This window comes from Silurus meridionalis, chromosome 5, assembly GCF_014805685.1.
Source record: "Silurus meridionalis isolate SWU-2019-XX chromosome 5, ASM1480568v1, whole genome shotgun sequence".
Classification (NCBI taxonomy): Eukaryota; Metazoa; Chordata; class Actinopteri; order Siluriformes; family Siluridae; genus Silurus; species Silurus meridionalis.
In genome coordinates this window covers 4,671,892-4,691,087 of record NC_060888.1, presented here as the reverse complement: position 1 = coordinate 4,691,087, position 19,196 = coordinate 4,671,892, and the positions used below count along the sequence as shown (strand labels likewise).

The 19,196-nt window shown below is 39.1% G+C and overlaps 3 protein-coding genes and 1 long non-coding RNA gene across 9 annotated transcripts in view; 1 reads left to right on the top strand and 3 right to left on the bottom strand.

Annotated features, from left to right (window-relative positions):
* Positions 1 to 177: 177 nt before the first annotated feature.
* LOC124386500 (cyclin-A2-like) lies at positions 178 to 3,528 on the bottom strand. 4 transcript variants are annotated; one of them, XM_046850373.1, is made up of 7 exons: positions 3,077 to 3,528; positions 1,719 to 1,825; positions 1,415 to 1,638; positions 1,128 to 1,332; positions 936 to 1,049; positions 603 to 736; positions 178 to 503 (listed from the first exon to the last, which is right to left on the bottom strand). In XM_046850373.1, the coding sequence occupies exons 1-7, from the start codon at positions 3,078 to 3,080 to the stop codon at positions 452 to 454; spliced, it is 840 nt and encodes a 279-aa protein (XP_046706329.1). In that variant the 5' UTR covers positions 3,081 to 3,528; the 3' UTR covers positions 178 to 451. The 4 variants fall into 4 exon arrangements, with proteins under 4 accessions (XP_046706329.1, XP_046706330.1, XP_046706327.1 ...); XM_046850374.1 differs by lacking the exon at positions 3,077 to 3,528 and adding an exon at positions 1,903 to 3,070; XM_046850371.1 differs by lacking the exon at positions 3,077 to 3,528 and having other exon boundaries at positions 1,719 to 3,070.
* Positions 3,529 to 3,675: 147 nt separating this feature from the next.
* ccna2 (cyclin A2) lies at positions 3,676 to 7,058 on the bottom strand. The gene is made up of 9 exons (XM_046850370.1): positions 6,819 to 7,058; positions 6,515 to 6,727; positions 5,510 to 5,747; positions 5,308 to 5,414; positions 4,985 to 5,208; positions 4,697 to 4,901; positions 4,505 to 4,618; positions 4,177 to 4,310; positions 3,676 to 4,092 (listed from the first exon to the last, which is right to left on the bottom strand). The coding sequence occupies exons 2-9, from the start codon at positions 6,725 to 6,727 to the stop codon at positions 4,041 to 4,043; spliced, it is 1,287 nt and encodes a 428-aa protein (XP_046706326.1). The 5' UTR covers positions 6,819 to 7,058; the 3' UTR covers positions 3,676 to 4,040.
* Positions 7,059 to 8,782: 1,724 nt separating this feature from the next.
* Positions 8,783 to 19,196, bottom strand: part of bbs7 (Bardet-Biedl syndrome 7) — a 12,507-nt gene continuing 2,093 nt past the window's right edge. The window contains 17 exon segments of the mRNA XM_046850243.1: positions 8,783 to 9,126; positions 10,070 to 10,193; positions 10,275 to 10,378; positions 10,470 to 10,579; positions 10,690 to 10,854; positions 11,252 to 11,391; positions 13,455 to 13,520; positions 13,640 to 13,714; positions 13,831 to 14,023; positions 15,017 to 15,047; positions 15,050 to 15,118; positions 16,074 to 16,158; positions 16,254 to 16,384; positions 16,944 to 17,060; positions 17,141 to 17,213; positions 17,345 to 17,531; positions 18,350 to 18,525. Coding sequence (XP_046706199.1) covers positions 8,993 to 9,126; positions 10,070 to 10,193; positions 10,275 to 10,378; positions 10,470 to 10,579; positions 10,690 to 10,854; positions 11,252 to 11,391; positions 13,455 to 13,520; positions 13,640 to 13,714; positions 13,831 to 14,023; positions 15,017 to 15,047; positions 15,050 to 15,118; positions 16,074 to 16,158; positions 16,254 to 16,384; positions 16,944 to 17,060; positions 17,141 to 17,213; positions 17,345 to 17,531; positions 18,350 to 18,525 — 1,980 coding nt within the window. The 3' untranslated portion in view covers positions 8,783 to 8,992.
* LOC124386409 overlaps positions 11,847 to 19,196 on the top strand; it is an 11,072-nt gene continuing 3,722 nt past the window's right edge. For all 3 annotated transcript variants that reach the window (XR_006925917.1, XR_006925918.1, XR_006925916.1), the window contains exons 1-3: positions 11,847 to 13,149; positions 14,655 to 14,774; positions 14,997 to 15,099. This is a non-coding gene — a long non-coding RNA (uncharacterized LOC124386409). The remainder of the gene's footprint in view (positions 13,150 to 14,654; positions 14,775 to 14,996; positions 15,100 to 19,196) is intronic.

Genomic DNA, 19,196 nt, shown 5'->3' with positions numbered 1-19,196 from the left:
TTGACTTTAAAATCCCACAGAAACCCCGATCAACACCTCCCCATGTTCCCAGTTTTCCAATATGGTATAAATTATAATTGCACCTTAAAAATCAAACACATTATTGTCTTATAGAAAAAAAAGTGTTTTATTTTGACATCAAGGTGGAAAAATATCCCAAATCAGTATGAAAACCAATTAAAAAATGCTTTAAATGCTTTACATGATTACCTACTGTACAAAAAGATCTGGATGCATAAAGCATAAAAACAGCAGTTCTTCAGGACTGCATATAAAATATACACATGCTAATTTCACCATGTCCTCCATACAGGAAGGCTTCAGTGACTTATTAAAGTTACATGTTAATGCAACATGAGGACTGGATACACAACTCCTGTTAGTCTGGAACTTGTATTGGGGAGGAGGAGTGAAAAATAATACAAAATATTTCCCCACACACAAGTTAGTGTCAATTCAACGTCAGATTTTGTAGGGGTTCAAGAAGAGAAACTTCATGGTATCTACAAAGAATGATGGAGAAACCATTAGTCATACAAACACTAATACCATTCCAAACATGAATGCATGGACAATGGACAAGTGATGTGTCCTTTGCTTACTTTGAGCTCTTGTACTTCTCTCGGACAGACTGCTGTGCGTGCTGAGCAGCACCGAGGTATGTCCGATGGAGATCTTTGATGCATGGCATGAGGTCTTCTAAAGTGTAGCCAGTTGTCTTTGTCAGATGCTTGGACTGAAAAAAACAAGCAAATATTAATCTAAATAATTCCAAATGTCAACAATATACATATCTAAATGTGATTTATCAAAAAAAAACCCACAATAAATTAATAGGGACATAATTGTTGGTTTCCATCATCCTAATTTTTATTACACAACTCAGTATGTGATGAGAGAACCACCTTTTGATCAGACACTTCAGTAGATCTTACCCATGAAGCTCCTGTCAGGGTGTAGTTTGCCAAAATGAAGGCTGCAGCAGCTATTTGAGAGGGAAGGTACTTCAGGAAGGGGTCTGCATCCACAAAACTGAGTTCGCCAAGAAACTGAGAAAGGGAAATCATTTTTAGAAAGGCAGAACTTATAAATCAAAAATTCATTAGGGATTTAAACCTTCAACCAACCAAGGACAAGCTCTCCACTTGGTTGCAGACTTTTTGCTGGCGGAAGTACTGATTGAGAAACTGGATGATTGTCGGTGCGGCCAGATCAAAAGAGAGGACCTTTAGCATCTGATACTCCATTTTTAACATTTGCTCCTTTGGGCAGGAGTAGTCTGTGATGTAGACGAACGCCGCCACGTCCGGGGGGTAGATCTCCTCAAACTTCCTGTAACGAGGAAGAACTTTTAAATATAACCGAGCCACACGTGTAGAACAATGGGAGCGAGACGAAGTGAAAGGAAACTCACGAAGCCAAGAGCAGGGCTGCCGTGCCGACGAGCTGCAGTTTCCCCCTCATGACAGATTCAGAGGACAGGAAGCGGTCGATGTAGTTCACGGCCAGGAACAGCGTCTCATTCTGGAGTTTGTACGCATCTCTGACTTCGACCAGCCAGTCCACCAGGATGGCACGCATTCTGTTCGTGATGTCGGGCTGCTTCTTCATGTAGCCTGCTTTCGGCCTACACTTGATCTGCACAACAAACCAGAAGTGTAAAAGAAGGGGAGAGAAATTGTGTTCCAGACTCGCAAAACACAGCAATGAACCCGTACCTCCATTTCCCTTAAATGGTCGTGGATTTCAGCTGCATATTTGGTGACTTCATTTACATTCAATGTCCTCTCTTCACTCTCAACTATCGACATGTCAATGGGAGAATCTGTGGAAGAAAGGAAGATGTTAACTAGGTCACATTGAAATGAGGTTGAACCGACAACAAAAGTCATTCTACTCAACAAAACTGAGCTCCACGGCCAGGTCGATGGTAGCAAGAGGCTGCCTGTGCCGCGTTACTGTGGGATTAAGTGTTAACGGAGAGCAGGCCATGGTGTCTTGCTTGGTGGATGCATCTTTTTGGAGCAGGCCACTTCCGGCTCATTGATGTGAATCTGAAAAGTGGGTTGCTCCACCACAGGCTTCTCGACATAGCTTTTGCTGCAATTGTCCGCCTTCAAAAACTTTGAAGGATTAATTATAAAAATTACTACTAAGTATGGATGCTTTTCTTACAGGAGTGGATGGAATGCAGAAATTATTTAATCTTAACAAAGTAAATAATTGCTAGATATATATATATTGTTTATTGCCACTTCCTCTGCAGGGAAAAGAGATTTTGATCTGTCATTACATGTGCATGTGTGTTGGATTGTTTTCATGGTCTACTGTTAACATTTTTTTGACTAGTACAGATGGATTATCTTGAAATCAGAATGTACCCCGTTGGTTAATATTTCAGCAGAAATCTGTAGGAAAGAAAATCACAAACCCTTTGGCTTTTTTTTTTTTAATTACCACAAAACTAAAACATTTAACAATTACATCATAAACTCCCTTATTAAAATGCTGTCTTGAATGTGACTTTTTTTAGCATAAAAGCATTTTCTCTATTAGAGGCAAACCTAAACTGATTTTTTATTTCTATTTATTAACTTGTTTGACAAAGTTCGTGTGAATGAAAAAACTTATTCAGTCCCAGTAGAATTTTTACTCTGAATGCATCTCTTGTCTTCAAGGTGTGGAGAAAAGCGTTGGTTTTGGATTCATGTAAAAGTGTATCCTACTGTGGCTATACATAATTTTTACACTATTATGAAGGAAAAAGCTGAAATTGTAATCAATGTGGTTTCAATGCCAATAATAATTTACAGGTGAAATATTAAAATCACAATTGTTGGCGTACATGTTTGGACTTTTCATTCAGGGTGAAAGGTTTAGTTTGCACACACAGTAATTTGAGACTTACTGTTACACAATGACTAGTTGCTGTAACTTGGCAGTTACACTAACGTGTAACAAGACCAACCTCAAAGCCAACAGGTACAACATCCAGTAAAAAAAAGTCATTGTTTAATCACTAAAAGTATATGAACAAGATTTTAGCTTTAACAAGGAGTGAAGTAAATTTTCTTACTCATAACGCTGATTATGTAGCAAAGCCACTTTAATGATTTATTTCCAGGAGGCAGTTTCCAACGCAACAATTATCAAAAAAGGAATATGCTGCATATAAATGCCAACATAAAGCTTGAGAGCATGTATTAGCACTTTGATTAAGATTCTAAAAATAATCTTAGAATGACCACATTAAAAACAAACATTGTTAGGCCTTAACTAAGCTCTAAAACCATTTTTTCACACTATGTAATGCTAAATTTGCACTATGGCACAATCCCAGTGAAACTCGTGCTAATAACAGAAAGCTGATTGGCTGTTGGTCTCATTTGTAGTCGTCAGACAGCGAATTATATTTTGACCAGCAAAAGAAATTAAACACCACAGAAACTAAAACATTCTAATGTGCTACAGGAGCATTTCATTGCACATTAGATGCATTTCTACATGGACATCGTAAAATTAAGACTTAGAACAGCGAATCCAACTTTAAAGCCGAATAACGTATTTTAACATTTTATTCTTTATCATGGTTTCTGTTGGATTTTAAACACCAATGTTCCCAGTTTTCCCATATGGTATAAATCATAATTGCACTTTAAAAAAAATCAAACATGATTGTCTTATAGAAAAAAAAAGTGGTTTATTCAGATATCAAGGTGGAAAAATATCCAAAATCAGTATGAAAACCACTTGTTGCTTTCAATGGGAAAAAAAAGTAAAAAATGCTTTAAATGATTACCTACTGTACAAAAAGATCTGGATGCATAAAGCATAAAAACAGCAGTTCTTCAGGACTGCATATAAAATATACACATGCTAATTTCACCATGTCCTCCATACAGGAAGGATTCAGTGACTTATTGCAGTTACATGTTCATGCAACATGAGGACTGGATACACAATTCCTGTTAGTCTGGAACTTGTATTGGGGAGGAGGAGTGAAAAATAAAAAATAAAAATTCCCCACACACAAGTTAGTGTCAATTCAACATCAGCTTTTGTACAGGTTCAAGAAGAGAAACTTCATGGTATCTACGAAGAAAGAAGGAGGAAACCATTAATCATACAAACACTAATACTATTTAAAACAATGCGTGAAAGTGTCCTTCTGCTTACTTTGAGCCCTTGTACTTCTCTCGGACAGACTGCTGTGCGTGCTGAGCAGCACCGAGGTAGGTCTGATGGAGATCTTTGATGCATGGCATGAGGTCTTCTAAAGTGTAGCCCGTTGTCTCGGTCAGATGCTTGGACTGAAACGACAAACAAATATTCATCTAAATTCCAAATGTCAACAATATACATATCTAAATGTGATTCATCAAAAAAACCCAACACATTATAATAGGGACATAACTGTTGGGTTCCATCATCCAAATTTTTATTACACAACTCAGTATGTGATGAGAGGAACCACCATTTGATTAGACACTAATTTAGATCTTACCCATGAAGCTCCTGTCAGGGTGTAGTTTGCCAAAATGAAGGCTGCAGCAGCTATTTGAGAGGGAAGGTACTTCAGGAAGGGGTCTGCATCCACCAAACTGAGTTCGCCAAGAAACTGAGAAAGGGAAATAGTTTTAGAAGAGGCAGAACTTATAAATTAAAAATTCATTAGGGATTTAAACCTTCAACCAACCAAGGACAAGCTCTCCACTTTATTGCAGACTTTTTGCCGGCGGAAGTACTGATTGAGAAACTGGACGATTGTCGGTGCGGCCAGATCAAAAGAGAGGACCTTAAGCACCAGATGCTCCATTTTTAACACTTGCTTCTTTGTGTAGGTGTCGTCTGTGATATAGACGAACTCCGCCACCTCCGGGGGGTAGATCTCCTCGAACTTCCTGTAATGAGGGAAAGCCTTTTAAATAGAACCGAGCCACACGTGTAGACCAACGGGAGCAAAATGAGGTGAACGAAAACTCACGAAGCCAAGAGCATGGCCGCCGTGCCGACGAGCTGCAGTTTCCCTCTCAGGACAGACATGGAGGACAGGAAGCGGTCGATGTAGTTCACAGCCAGGAACAGCGTCTCATTCTGGAGCTTATACTCCTCTCCGACTTCGACCAGCCAGTCCACCAGGATGGCACGCATGCTGTTCGTGATGTCCGGCTGCTTCTTCATGTAGCCTGCTTTCGGCCTACACTTGATCTGCACAACGAAACAGAAGTGTGAGGTAAGATGACAACTCACAAAAGATTGAAAGAAAGGCAAAAGATTGACTCGCAAAACACAGCAATGAACCCGTACCTCCATTTCCCTTAAATGGTTGTGGATTTCAGCAGCATATTCGGTGACTTCATTTACATTCACTGTCCTCTCTTCACTCTCAACTATCGACATGTCCATGGGAGAATCTGGGGGCGGCAGAATGGGGGGAAGAAAGGAGGACGTTAACGAGATCACATTGAAATGAGGTTGAACCGACAACAAAGAAAGTAATTTCACCCACCAAAACTGAGCTCCATGGCCAGGTCGATGGTAGCAAGAGGCTGTCTGAGCCGCGTTACTGTGGGATTCAGGGTTAACGGAGAGCAGGCCACGGTGGCTTGTTTGGCGGACGCTTGCTTTTTTGAGCAGGCCCCATCAGGCTCATCGACATGAATCTGGAACGCGGGTTGCTTCGCCACAGGCTTCTCGACATAGCTTTTGCTGCAATCGTCCGCCTTCAAAACTTGGGATGCAGAGCTCTAAAAACAAAGACGGACACACTTGAAACGGGTCACACTCATCCAAATGAAGACAAAGATTCAAGAAGTGATTTCTGAGTGAGATTTAAGCTCAGCTTCTCTTTTCTCTTTATTAAGTAAATTAATTGGATTCTAAAAGCTTGAGATTAAAATCTACATGCATTAGGAAGGCTGCTGTGATGGGACACTAAAGCTGGGAACATGAATGCTTTAATAACTTCATTAGCTGTAGGAAAAAATAAATCAAATTTAATTCCTGAATGAAATATTCTCGTAGTGAAATGTAAATTAGCATCTAAAATATGTTAAATATGAACAGAAACGTTCACCTCCAGGACACTTGAATGGAGGCAGGAGGAGGGAAATAAAATGGCGCTTTCAGACTCGGAGGGAAACTAATTAGACTCATTAGAAAACCCTGAAAATGTGCTAATTGATTAATAATTATGATAATTAACCAATGAGGAAAATTAGGACTCGATTTAAGACAAAAAAATTGTTTGGTTAGTATTAAAATTCTTTAATTTAAGCCAAAACATTAATATGAAAACAAAAAGCGGCATTAATTCGAAACAAAAGGTGAACAAATTTGTCTATTATAGAATTTTTTTAAAATTTGAACCCAGGATCAATCACAAATCCCCGAATCATGAGCGTTACGCTAAGAACGTAGACATGGACTGAGAATGCAGCCTAGTTTGTGCACTTCATATAAAGTGAGGTGTAATTTGGGATACAGCCCGAGGCACGCTGGTTTCCACACTGACCTGTTTGGAGCCTCGTAAGGCGGGCTGCCGGCGTGGATTGTTGGCCAAAGCACCCAGGACAGTCCTGGTGCTTGTTTTATTAGCGTGCATGGCGTTCTCATGATTCTCCAGCCTGCTCTTGTGGGTGCCTCGTAACCGTGCAGGGTGCGTGTTCTCCTGGTTCTCGGGGTAAACCGCATCTGCGGCGTCCAGCGCGATTCCTTGGGAGGACATCTTTAAAAAATTAAACAAGGAGAAAAAAAAACTTAGAGAAAGACGCGGGAATTTAGGATTTGTACGTATATTTTGGAGAAAACCGCCATACACCGTAAAGTCGTGGTTGCCAAGTCAGAACAAAACAAATCCAAACAGCAGCGGCCTCGATTGAAGACAGAAAAAGAATCAAAACAACCGATCAAATGAGGTCTGAATTACAAAATCCTACGGCGCCATAATCCTACAAAAAACCAAGCGTCCTCTTTTTAAAAATAATGAGAATAAATGTCTCTTATTTGCCTCCGGTGGCGCCCTGTGCACTTTCCGCTCCCGTTCTGAACACTGTAACTTTCTCAATTCAAGTAGCCCGCGACTATTGAAACGGTCCAATCAGAATCCAGGACGACCCCTGACGTCATCAACATACGGCGGCCGGTAGTATCCAAACGTCTTTCGCTGTCTCTTTCACTCGCCGAAAAAACGGTTGAGAGAGAGGGAGAATGAGCGAAGGATCACGTGATTGGCCGGATTGGAAATTTAAAATGGTGACGTAAAAAAGCGGCGCGACAGCGATGTGTGCGCGCTTAAAGAGCGGAAGAACATCACTGGAAGTAGACGAGAGATCAGGAAGACCTTCAACGAGCTCAACGCCCGAATACGTAGAAACCATTCGGCAACTTGTGCATGATGATCGTCGGAGAACAAGCCACATGATCTCACTTGGCTAAAGATCCAGAAGATGCTGAGCTCAAGAGATGCTGTTTTGACAATATTGCTTGACCTGCTTTGAAATGAACACTTCCAGGACACATTCCAGAAGTGGCAGGAATGCTGGGAGCACTGTATTGTTGTGCAAGGAGACTATTTTAAGTTGAAAATTGTGTAAACATAGATAAATAAAGTACTTTTATTGTAAACTTATTGATACACACACACACACACACACACACAAGGTACAAGATGCCACTTCCAGGCCCCAAGCAAGACCCCCATCCATGAATAAAGGCATCTGCCAAATGCCATAAATCTAAATAATAATGTCTTTATTTCTTTCTCACCATACCCTGTGGTTTCCCTCAAGTTTGGGGCTGCATTTCTGCAAATGGAGAATCCTGAATGGTCAGGATTAATGGTCTCCTTAATGCTGAGATACAGGCAGATGTTTATCCATAATGCATTACCATCATGGAGGTGTCTGTTCAGCCCCAGAGCTCTGATCTCAACGTTGTCAAATCTGAGATTACACGAGGAGACAGAAGGATTTGAGGCAGTCTACATCCACAGAACATTAATTTCATTTGGATTTCCCTTCTGTTCCTTTTCATTTTGTTTACGATAAAAAAATAGACTTCATTTTAAAGCATTCACACCTGCACTTTCGTTGTGCGAAATCAGACATTGCTTTTTAATTTATGAGCTGATAATTAACTGGTAAGATTGATTGGTGCAGGGTGGAGCTCGCGATGTTTTAAACTTGTTTTGATTGCCGCTTGACAACATACAGTTAAGCATCCGTTCAACAGCAAGCAGAACATTTTGAGAGGAATTAATAATAATATAAATATATTTTACTGTAGTAAGATTTTAGCTCAAGTACATGGTTTGTGTACTTCATCCACCACATTTATAATCCTGTTTGGGCACTATTGGCATCTTTAATAAAGAGTAACAGGCCAATTTAATTTTTTTTCATTCTCCATGAAATACCAATATCTCAATATCTAATACCAATGGAAGAATCATAATGATGGCATGTATTTTTGTGTCTCATATTTATATACTGTAAGAATTCTGGGTTGTGTCAATTAACACCAGATGGATTCACATATGGGCAAAAAATACTTTAAATCCACAGACTGGACAAAGATGTTAAATCTCATTTGCATCTAATTTCAATCCTCAGCCTTATTGGATAGAATAGAAATGTTTAAATCGTAGCCCAATAGATGTTCATTACAGTGGTGTGCCAACATCTCCGACATCCTACTGATTTCTCTGCAAGGATTCCAGACAGAGTAGGCAATTCTAATACCAAAAATACAGCATTTGAAGCACAAAAATAATAAACAGAACCCTTGATATGAAGATTTATTTGAATACAATATAGAAATTCACAGAAATGTAGTGTTTTTTTATTACATTATATTACAGCACTATTTGATGAGATAAATATACCTCTCTGTTCGGCTTTTGTGCTTTGGCACGTTAAGGATTTCAGCTACTGCACATACATTTTAGAGGAATCTAATATTACAAAATATTAAATAAATAAATATTTGCCAATTAAGCGTCATTGAAAAAGTCCACCAGAGAGTTCAGGTCATAGTTGTCTAATATTTCAAGGAGCTGTGAAACCTTCGTCTTGACGTTTTGCCCTTTGAATTTGAACTTGTCGATGAAGAGGTCGGTTATCATACCTGCAAGAGGATGTTATGTTACTTACAATTCTAAAAAAAGATAAAGCTGATGACAGTAATAATAATAATAATAATAATATCATATAAAAATATATATCTACATATTTGATATGAATCAATATCAAAGAAAGGAGGAATATTGTGATTTATGGTGTAGCAGGACCAGGCTGAGAAGAGCCTGGAGAGATGGAGGTGTGCGCTGGAGAGAAGGGGAATGAAAGTCAGTAGAAGTAAGACAGTGGAGGGTGGTTGAAAGAAGTAGAGGTGGTGAAGATGGAGGAGTTTAACAGAGTTTCTGCAGGCTTTTACAAAATCAAATGTACGCCTTTTTAAAACCTTTTTAAAACCGCTGAGAATGAAATTGATCATGACATCAAACACACACACAAATACTTTTGATAGCAAACGGCCTTAACCGAGCTCTAAATAAAGGCAAGTATCACTAAACTTGCACTTTTCCATAGTTGAAAAAAATTAAACAGGTTTTACATCTGTGATACAATATAAGAGAGATTCGCTCCAATAAAAAACAGCGGAAGCATTTCAGTGAGAGGTAGCGTTACATGGACATTATTTAAGCAAATTTAAGATGTTTTAAGGCCTAAAATGTAGATTTTTTAGACCACAAGGAAACTCTGTTTAAATACCTGGGGTCGACTGTGTGACAAAGTAATAGAGAGTGTGTTAGAGAAGTGAAGGAAAGAGTGCAGGCAGGGTGGAGTGGGTGGAGAAGAGTGATAGCAGGAGTGATTTGGGATAGAAGGGTCTGCAGTTTATAAGGCGATGGTGAGACCTGCTATGGTTTATAGATGAAAAGACAGAAGGCGGAGCTGGAGGTTTCAAGAGTCATGTGCAGAGGACATGATACACCATGATAAACAAAGATATTTATAACAGGATATATATAATAGGAAGGACACATATTACGTTGTAGGTTACTTACCGTATAATCTTTCCAGATGTGCAGGCTGCTTTTTGTACTCTTCTAGCAGACGAGGAGACTCGTCGAGTATGTTGCGATACTCAGGAATCAGAAAATCTGCATTTCCTTCATGCACTTGCAGCTCCTAAAGAAGATCCGAAGATACACACGAATAAAAGACTGGACATCAAATTTGCCACAATGCACAGTTCTAGATCCTCATTACCTTTAAAGCATCGATAAGCTGAACCTTTTTGGCCAACAAAAGCTGACATTCGAGTTTAGGATGAATCATTTTCAGGGTATGGCTCACAGAATCTTCATTTACTTCTGGAAAAAAAAGAAGCAAAAACCGGGATGAAACCCCCCTCAAAGTGAAGTTGGGCTGAAACAGCAATTTAGAGTATAATTGAAAACTCACCGTATGAAATGTTGAGATTGATTTTGCGCTTGGTGGCTTCCTTCGAGAGAACATCCTTGAGAATGGATATAGTTGAAATGTTGTCTGATTTAAAGTTACCTTCACCTTTGCTGGAATAAAAAAGCAACGGGGGGAAAAAAACCCATCTTATTTGCTAACCTCTGCTGCATACTTCTATTGCTTTATACAGGATGTCTGCCAACAGAGACATCTGCCTTACCAGTAACTCGCCTCAAGCTGTGTCCCCAGAAAAGTGTTCTGAAAGTAGAAGGTGATGTTTTCTCCTGCTGGGGTTTTCTCAGGCACCTCAGGCAGGCAGAACACGACCCATGAGTGGATCTCTGCAAAGCTGAACTGCCCCACTAGCCTCAGGGTGTTCATGGGCCTGGACACAAAACCCAGTGAGATGCGGATTTTCTTGATATTCAAAACTGCATCCATAAACAAACCTTAAAACTTTCAGGGAAACACACGCAGGGCAAAGCAGTGTGGTGGGAAAACGTTTACAGACTTGGTTATGCAAATCAATCTAACAACATTGATCTTTATCTCACATGGCTGCTCGATTCTGACTAGGAGATGAATTTTCTACAGTCTTTCTCCATGCCATTGCTTTATTACAATCAGAAATGAAGCTGAAACTCAATACTTGCATTTTCTACAGTTATAATATACTAACAGACCCCCTGAAGCACTGTTACAGCCCCCTGTGTGTCATGGTGCCAGGTGTTCAAATCTAATCTAAGGTGTTGGACTGATTTTCTATGCTACATGGGACTCACCTGCTGTGATCGATACTGTGGGTTCTCTGGTGGAGAGAGAGTGGTTTGATCTGGTACTGACGCACCTGGCAGGTTTTAGGCTGGAGCCGTGGGGTAACATAGGCCTGAAGTGTTCCATACTGACCCTCGATTGACCTCACCTGCAAAAAGCACGAGTGAATATTACAGTTTTTCCTCAGTTGCTTTGGCGCGTTTCTCAGATCCGAAATGATCTCAAAACGACTTGTTCAACCTCCACATCACGTAGTCATTATCAGTTGTTTATGTCAAGTCGATCAAAATATATGGATTTTACCAGAATAGTTTGAACCCCAAAAGCACCTCAGCATCAGTTAATTGTATGAGTCATTGAATGTAAAATGCTGCAGAGTAGGACAGATGGCAACCTTTTTTGCAAATGTGTCTTGAATTGAGGAATTGTGTAGATCAGTATTTTCTAAATATAATAATAAACATGAATTCACTGTGTTGTTGTTTGTTCATTTTGCTTGCTTGGGGGTTTCAGTTTAGCGGTAATGTATTATGTGTTAGCGGTCGGAGCCCCTTTAAGAAGGTAGTGGATGGAGGTAAGACATGTGACCGAGGCATCATGACATGCATCAAGAGTGAGTCATAGACAGATGTGGCGGAGAGAATCCGGTCATTTTCCAAAATAAAACATCGTTCAGAATCAGATGATAAATATTTCACTATCCCAATTAACTACTTATTCCAAAGATTCCAAAATAATTTGGGACATTGAGAAAAGTGTAAAATACAATAGGGACAATATCATCACCAACATTAAGCAAATTTGAACTTATTATATCTTAAACAGTTGATATTTCGAAGATAAGACCTACCCCCTGCCAGAAAACTAGATAAAAGGCACTGAATGACTGAAGGTTCTGTGCACAGATGAGTCAAATTTGACATGTTTTGGCTCTAACAGAAGAACCTATGTAGATTGGAGAACAAGAGAGAAGATGTTAGCAGACCTCCTCACTCCTACAGTCAAACATGGAGGTTTAATGGTTTGGGGCGTTTTGGGAACAGGGAAGGTTGGAGACTTATCCCCTGTGAAAGGAATGCTGAGCCTGAGCATTATTTAGAGAGCAAAACTTCACCATCTCCAGGTGATGAAACCCTTCTCATGTAATCCCATCACGTAATGATGCAATCCATGCGTTATCACTGAAATCCTGCGTTCTGCTGCAAATCCCACTTGTGCCCTGTGGTACCTTGGATACCGTTTCTGTCCTTGGTGAGAGGACAAACATTGGGCTGTTTCCAAAGGAAGCTATTTTCTTTTAAAATCACAGTGCCGGCTGTGTTGTAAACCTTCACATAATCGTGGAGATACAATTGCGCAGAATCCGCTATCATTGCAGCATGACCAATGTGACATAAAAAAAAAAGGATATTTCATCATGCTGGGCAGTTTCGAATAAAGTACACAGCAGTTCCTCAAAGTTGATGAATGCATGCAGGCGATTGCAGGAGAATGTATGTTCAGCAATTATGTCAGGGACGAACTCTATAAGAGGTGCAACATGGGAAAAACACCATGAGCACTTTCCATTAAAGAATGATACATCCTTCTTTTTTTGCATATATAAAGTTATGTTTATCGTTTTATCCATTAAACAAGTGAGTTTACATTTGCAGGTTTGCTTCTTCCTGAAGAACAGCTTTATTTTTGACCATTACAATATGCTGAAACTGGAGACATTTGGGACGTCATGATCGTGTCAGACGGGGTTGCCTGGGATGTCATGATCGTGTCAAACTGGTAATGATGGCGAAATTCCCTTTGAGGGTTAACAGCGAACGCTCGTTGTGCACCACTCCACCGCTCTATTAAAACTAAATGAGGGTGCACTGTTTCAAAACAATTGCTGACATCTCAGGGTTGCCAGGTAAGGGTTCCAAAATCTTACTCTGCAGAGCTGCCTTTATAAACAATTTACCAACACATTTTGACCAATCAGATTTAAGAATTCTGCAGCACTGTATTCTACATAATGTAATACAATTAATTATTATTAAATATATATAGACTTTCAGTATGTAGTAGATATACATTTTGTTGTTGGCTGTTTTGCTCTCATGCGACACACGGTCATTTGTTGTTTTGATGTACATTACTTGAGCAATAACTGTTTTTCTATCAAAATTCAAGCAACACTTTTTCGAAAGTGATGATTGTTATTATTTAAATTACCTTTAGTTCCAGCCTGGTGGTGTTCGCCTGGCACCTGTAAGTAGCGAGGAGGAAATTCCCATTTGGCTATAAAAAAAAAAAAAATTGTGAAAGCAAGATATCACTAGAGTAATTATATAATATACTAATAGTTTCCCTTAAGCTGCATGAATACTGTAAAAGCTGGAAACATGTCAATGCGTTACCTCTGAATCACATTCGCTGAAACTAACCACTGCTGAGTTCTTATCCACATCCAGCAGATCTATTGGTACATCACTCTGTGGAAAAAAAACCCTTTAATATCCCTAAGCTAATATTCCTGAGTATATTTCCAAAATATCTGTGATATAATCCGATTTATTGACTAGATCTCGGAGTCTGCCATGTGTCTGACCTGTAGCAGTAGGTTATCGATGGCAGTCTGCACCTCCAGAGTGAGGCTGTAGCTGGCATCCTCTTGGCACAGATTGAATCTGTCGTTGATGCTAAAAAACGGCACTGCGGATACAGCTGTAGTGGACTGAGAGCTCTGCTGGTATTTCTCCCGTCCCTGCATCACTTTCACCTGCAGCTGCTCTAGCTCGGCCCTTCATACACACATGACAAGAGCATATATCTGAGCCTCCTCATCCTCACACACTTGCAGGTTAAAAGCTCTATAGGTGGAACATACAACATCGAACTGTATTTTTAAAAGCATAGTTAAGTGCGTCATGCTAAAAGATAGAACAGTTAGGGGGTTTTCTTTTGAATAGGGTCAATGTCCTGGAGAGATATATATCACCTGATTGTACCAACATCCCTACTTTAATGAATAGAACCATATAGAAAAGCTAATGACTCAGCATAACCAATCTTTAATTTGCATTATCATTCGAGAGTTAATTATGATGTGTAGATTTCTTTACTTTACTTGTTCTCGATAAATATTAGTTAGCCGACAAGCTAATAAACACTTCCCCAGGTTTAAGGAATACACCATTGGTTTTATTATATTTGTACAATTTTAGCATATCATCATCTTCTTGCACAGCCCTGTTCTGTAGCATGTGCAGGTGTAATTATTTTGCCATGAATTATGTCATAAATCTATATAACTGTATATGAACCAATATAACTTTAATAAACGTTTCTAAAACAAAATCATTTTATAGATGTTTATGAAATGTTCAGTGAAAGGTATTGGCAGTTTGAAAGCTTCCTGATTTGTCCTTTTAGAAAAGAAAATGCTCTTCAAAGGGAAGAAAATGTGGTCATGCTTTGCCCGTGTAGTCATGTGACTTCTCAAGAAAACTTTCGCAAAATCATTTGAAGCAGAACCGCTTAAAATATTAAATGGTAAGAAAATAAACACTACATATTTGCAAGTCTTTGAATTGTACTACTTGTGTCCTTACATTTTATTATTAGTGAATAAGGTAAACAGATTTTTCGACAAACAGAGGTTTGTAGTAATTACACATATATTCCAGATGTGGGGAAAATAGATTATTCTAAAAAAAAAACAAAAAAAAAACAAAAACAAAAAAAAAAAAACGTTCTTTTCTGCACATGCTGAAGGTGTTGTGTATGTCAAGTACCTAAGAGTGGCCACCCTGGCCTGGGTCTCCGGCTCATCTTCACCTCATCCCCTGGTCCTGCCTCCATCTGCTGAGGCTCAGTGGTGAGACCCGATACCCAACCTGTACACGCAACATGTTAGGAAGAAGGTGTAAGCTGTTGGGCAGTCTTTCACTTATAACACTGTATCAGACAACTGTGTCATTACCAATTAGGATGTCATGATTGTGTCCCGTTCTCCCGGTTCTGCCTTAAAAAAAAAAGTCCCCAGACGGTGTTCGAAAGACTACGGTGACGTGTATCTTTAGTAAACAGGGGATTACTGTATATATAACACATACTATACTTTTATTTGTATACACTCATAATAACAACAAAATTCTGTGCTTTTGTAAAATAAAGAAAACAGACAGGGGGCGCTCTCTGCCGTCTCTGTCATCTCTCCTCACAGACAGAAACTAAACAACCTGAATCTCAGTGAATTCTCGCCTCACAGACATAATACATAAATATAACTGATGTTTTCATCCGTATGAAAGTTTGAAAATGTACAGTTTATCCGGTATCACCTCATTAACCGTCCACGTGGATACATAGCAAAAGTGCCGTTTGGTGTTCTGATAATTAACGTAACTTAAAACACCATAATTACTTTCAAACATTTACAAAAATATTTTGTCTTCATGTTAAGTTTGGTTTCACTAATAATAAACATTAATTTGCATTAAACATCAATATTTGTCCATGCCCATGTTAATTATTAAAAACTTATTAAAAAAAGTATTTATTTAAGGTACATTAAGAACAGATAAAAAAATTTCCCTAATCAATAATCAATACGACATGAGGCCAGTTACCAGTGTGACACTAAAACAGGTAGTAGTAATGGCTACTTTTTACTTAAGTGCATGTCAGAGCCCAAACTTCTTTACTTTAACATGAGTAAAAAAGTGTAGCCAGAACTTCAACTTTTTAATATCCATTGGGAAAAAAATAAATAATGAGATGCGCTGGAGAACGTTGTGTGACACAAAATCCCAGAAAAACAGAAAGCTGAACATACAAGTTGGAACTCACCTGCATATGTTGTTGTAACAACCTCATCATATGACTCCTTTCCTACACACCCTCCCTGAATCGATGTAACACTTTCTGTCAAAACCTTAAAGTAAACACAGAAATGCAATGATGAATAAACACACACACTCAACTGCCACAACAAAATGTAAATCCATACTTGAACTGGTTTCCCCCTACATTCTCAAAACGCAACGTAAGCTCGTTGGAGTTGTCCAGTCCGTAGATCTCGACCGTCCCGTCATCCCTCCCAACCAGGATGTCTTTTACTCCGTCACCCAGGATGTCGAATGTATCGATGCACAGCACACCTGGAAATAAAACAAACAAATACTAAAAAGTCAAACATATAGATGCTTTAAATGCCATTACAGTCATTATTTTAGTTGCTAAACAATGCCCATAGCAACTTACTTTTGCCATATAGTGTACATTCCCAAGTTATTGTACACAGACATTAAATATATCCTCTGTTAATTATTTATCATGAACTAAAACATTTCTGGTCATTTGCTATGCTTTTACAATGGCAGTGGTATAACGATTAATTGAAACAAATAAATTAAATGAAAAAGGTGGAGGTTGGATTGCATCAAGGATCGGCTCTGAGCCCTTTCCTGTTTGCAGTGGTGATTGACAGGTTGATGGACGAAATTACATGAATCTTATTTCTTCGATCCTTTCAATTCTGTCAAGCACTGAATTCGTGAACACTTCATGCGGCGTTTTGATTGTTACTAAAAAAGGATTAAATGATAAAATTTGGCTTTGCATATCGGTAAAACAATTATGATCGTGTCACACTTTTATTATCGCAAACCCCTGGTACAACATAAAAGTACAAAGCTGCTCTCAGACATTGATCCTTACCTCCTTTTTTCTTCTCATTGTCCACCTCCCACTTAGGGACAGGAGCTGAACAGGTTAACTGCACCAGCCCCAGTTTGCCATCAGCCGTTCCGTAAAGCACTTCATCCCCATCCTTACCTAAACACGGGGCATGCGTCAGAAAAAGAAAAAACACCCTACAACCAAAATATTTCCGTATAGTTTCATAAAGTTCTCACCTCCATCTCTGTTGTGAAGCTCCAGCACAGACGGCGGACCGGAAATCCCAAAGTCATACAGCAGCTCTGAACCCTTACAGAAATAACAATACATAGTGAATGTGAGCCAAATAAAGTAAATCAATAACCAGATTTTAATGTAAGAAATACGACATGACAGGGGGTCTGGCTAAAGGCAAATAGTCAGACATTCATATAAATTACCTGAAGTATGCGTAGGACTCTGTCCTGACATGCCAGAACAGGTACTGTACGTCCCACAGTCTCAACCGGTAAACACACCATATCGTTAATCTTGTCCCCTGACAGGAAATAGTCCTGGTCTTTGCAGTCACAGTAATGGTTGTAAATGTAACTGGCGCAAACAAAAAGGTCCGCCCCGGAAACACGCCTGCCAACAACATTCAAATCATAAACATTAGTGTTTGACATGAGTGTGTGAATAATATGATTAGGGCTAAAACGGTTCTTTGAGTAACTCGAGTAATTCGGATACAAAAAATGCAGATGCAAAATAATTCGCCCCGATGCTTCATTTAGTCCATTTTACACTGTGTTTCTCCACGGACGATTATTACTGATGCACCATTAGTTGTGAGGTCTTATTTATAAACAAGGCATACACACAAAACAGGGCCGGAAACGTGCATACGCCACTTTCCACGTAAAGGTTGTAGCGTGCATTTCCCCTTCTACAGGGGGAGTTTAATTACAGGTACACACGTTTTTCCGTCAAGTTTTTTTATTTTAATTTAAATTTTTATTTTTATACATCACAACCTTGGCGTGGAAAGTGGAATACGCACGTTTTCAGCCTGGTTTGTGTGTACGGCACTTTTGTAAACGTGAGCCCTGGACAGGTAACACAGGAGACGGTCCAGAATGAGAAATGGAGAAATGGAGAGAAAACATTTATTTATATAAATTATATTATATTTGTATTTGTAATTTGATATAATATGGAGTTAAATGCATTAAATGGGTTTAGTTTTCACAGATTGCAATTTCAGCAACAAAAGTTTTTTTTTTATTATTATTATTAAATTTCTCTAAAAAGAAAACTAATTACTTGTTCATTTTAAGAGACCCGTCTTTTATTCTCTTATATATTTAGTTTTTCTCTTAAATGAAAAAATAGTACTTCTTATCCGATTACTCGATTATTCGAAGAACTAATCTGTAGAATACGATATAAAAAAAACAACTCACATGGCGTTAATGCTTTCTGTCAAATTGGCCTCGAAAGAAAGGAACTGTTTGCCTTTTTTGGTGTAACCCTTAACCTCAGAGCCCGAGCACACAAAGACCTTCTCTTGTGGTGTCCCTAGTGCACCTCCCAGCTCCAGCCTGGAGATCTTGTGCCCAGGAAGACTTCTGAACACAGGCTTGGTAAGAAAAGAAAAATTTGATCAATCATGAGAAATGAAAGCAGATCTGGTGATAGGGCGCCACCTGTGCGAATAAATCCAGACGTGAAATTTTCTCACTACTGAATATTCCAGTCAACTGTTAGTGATTTTATAACAAAGTGGAAGCCATTGCAAACGACAGCAACACGTGTTGACCACATAAAATCACAGCGCGGGTCAGTGGATGGACAGAGGACGCCAACTTTCTGCAGAGTCGATAGCTACAGACCTCCAAAATTCATGTGGCCTTCAGATTAGCTGGAGAACAGTGCGTAGAGAGCTTTAGGAATGAGTTTCATGGTGGAGCAGCTGCATCCGAGCTTTAAGTCACCAAGTGCAATGCAGAGCATCGAATGCAGCGGTGTAAAGCACACTGCCACTGGACTCTATAGCAGTGGAGACGTGTTCTCTGGAGTGACGATTCACGCTTCACTGTCAGGCAATCTGTCTATATACTGTATATATAAAGGGTATTCATTTGAGAAAACTTTTTTGGAAAACTGGATGTCAGATATTTTATTTGCCTTCCAAGATCCTGTGGGTGGAGTTTTGTGAATATGGATGGGGTCATTCGAATGTTAAAACCCGGATAAGTCTTGAATATTTTCTACTAAAGTGTATGTAGGGAATTTACTCAGCTATGACAC

Coding starts and splice junctions, on each gene's coding strand:
- ccna2 (XM_046850370.1), bottom strand. CDS start 6,727: ATGTCCTCCCAAGGAATCGCGCTGGACGCCGCAGATGCGGTTTACCCC. Junction 5,748..6,514: donor CCTTACGAGGCTCCAAACAG/GTCAGTGTGGAA, acceptor CTTTGTTTTTAG/AGCTCTGCATCCCAAGTTTT. Junction 4,311..4,504: donor CCCTGACAGGAGCTTCATGG/GTAAGATCTAAA, acceptor TTGTCGTTTCAG/TCCAAGCATCTGACCGAGAC.
- LOC124386500 (XM_046850371.1), bottom strand. CDS start 1,892: ATGACTTTTGTTGTCGGTTCAACCTCATTTCAATGTGACCTAGTTAAC. Junction 1,639..1,718: donor ACCATTTAAGGGAAATGGAG/GTACGGGTTCAT, acceptor TTTGTTGTGCAG/ATCAAGTGTAGGCCGAAAGC. Junction 737..935: donor CCCTGACAGGAGCTTCATGG/GTAAGATCTACT, acceptor TGTTTTTTTCAG/TCCAAGCATCTGACAAAGAC.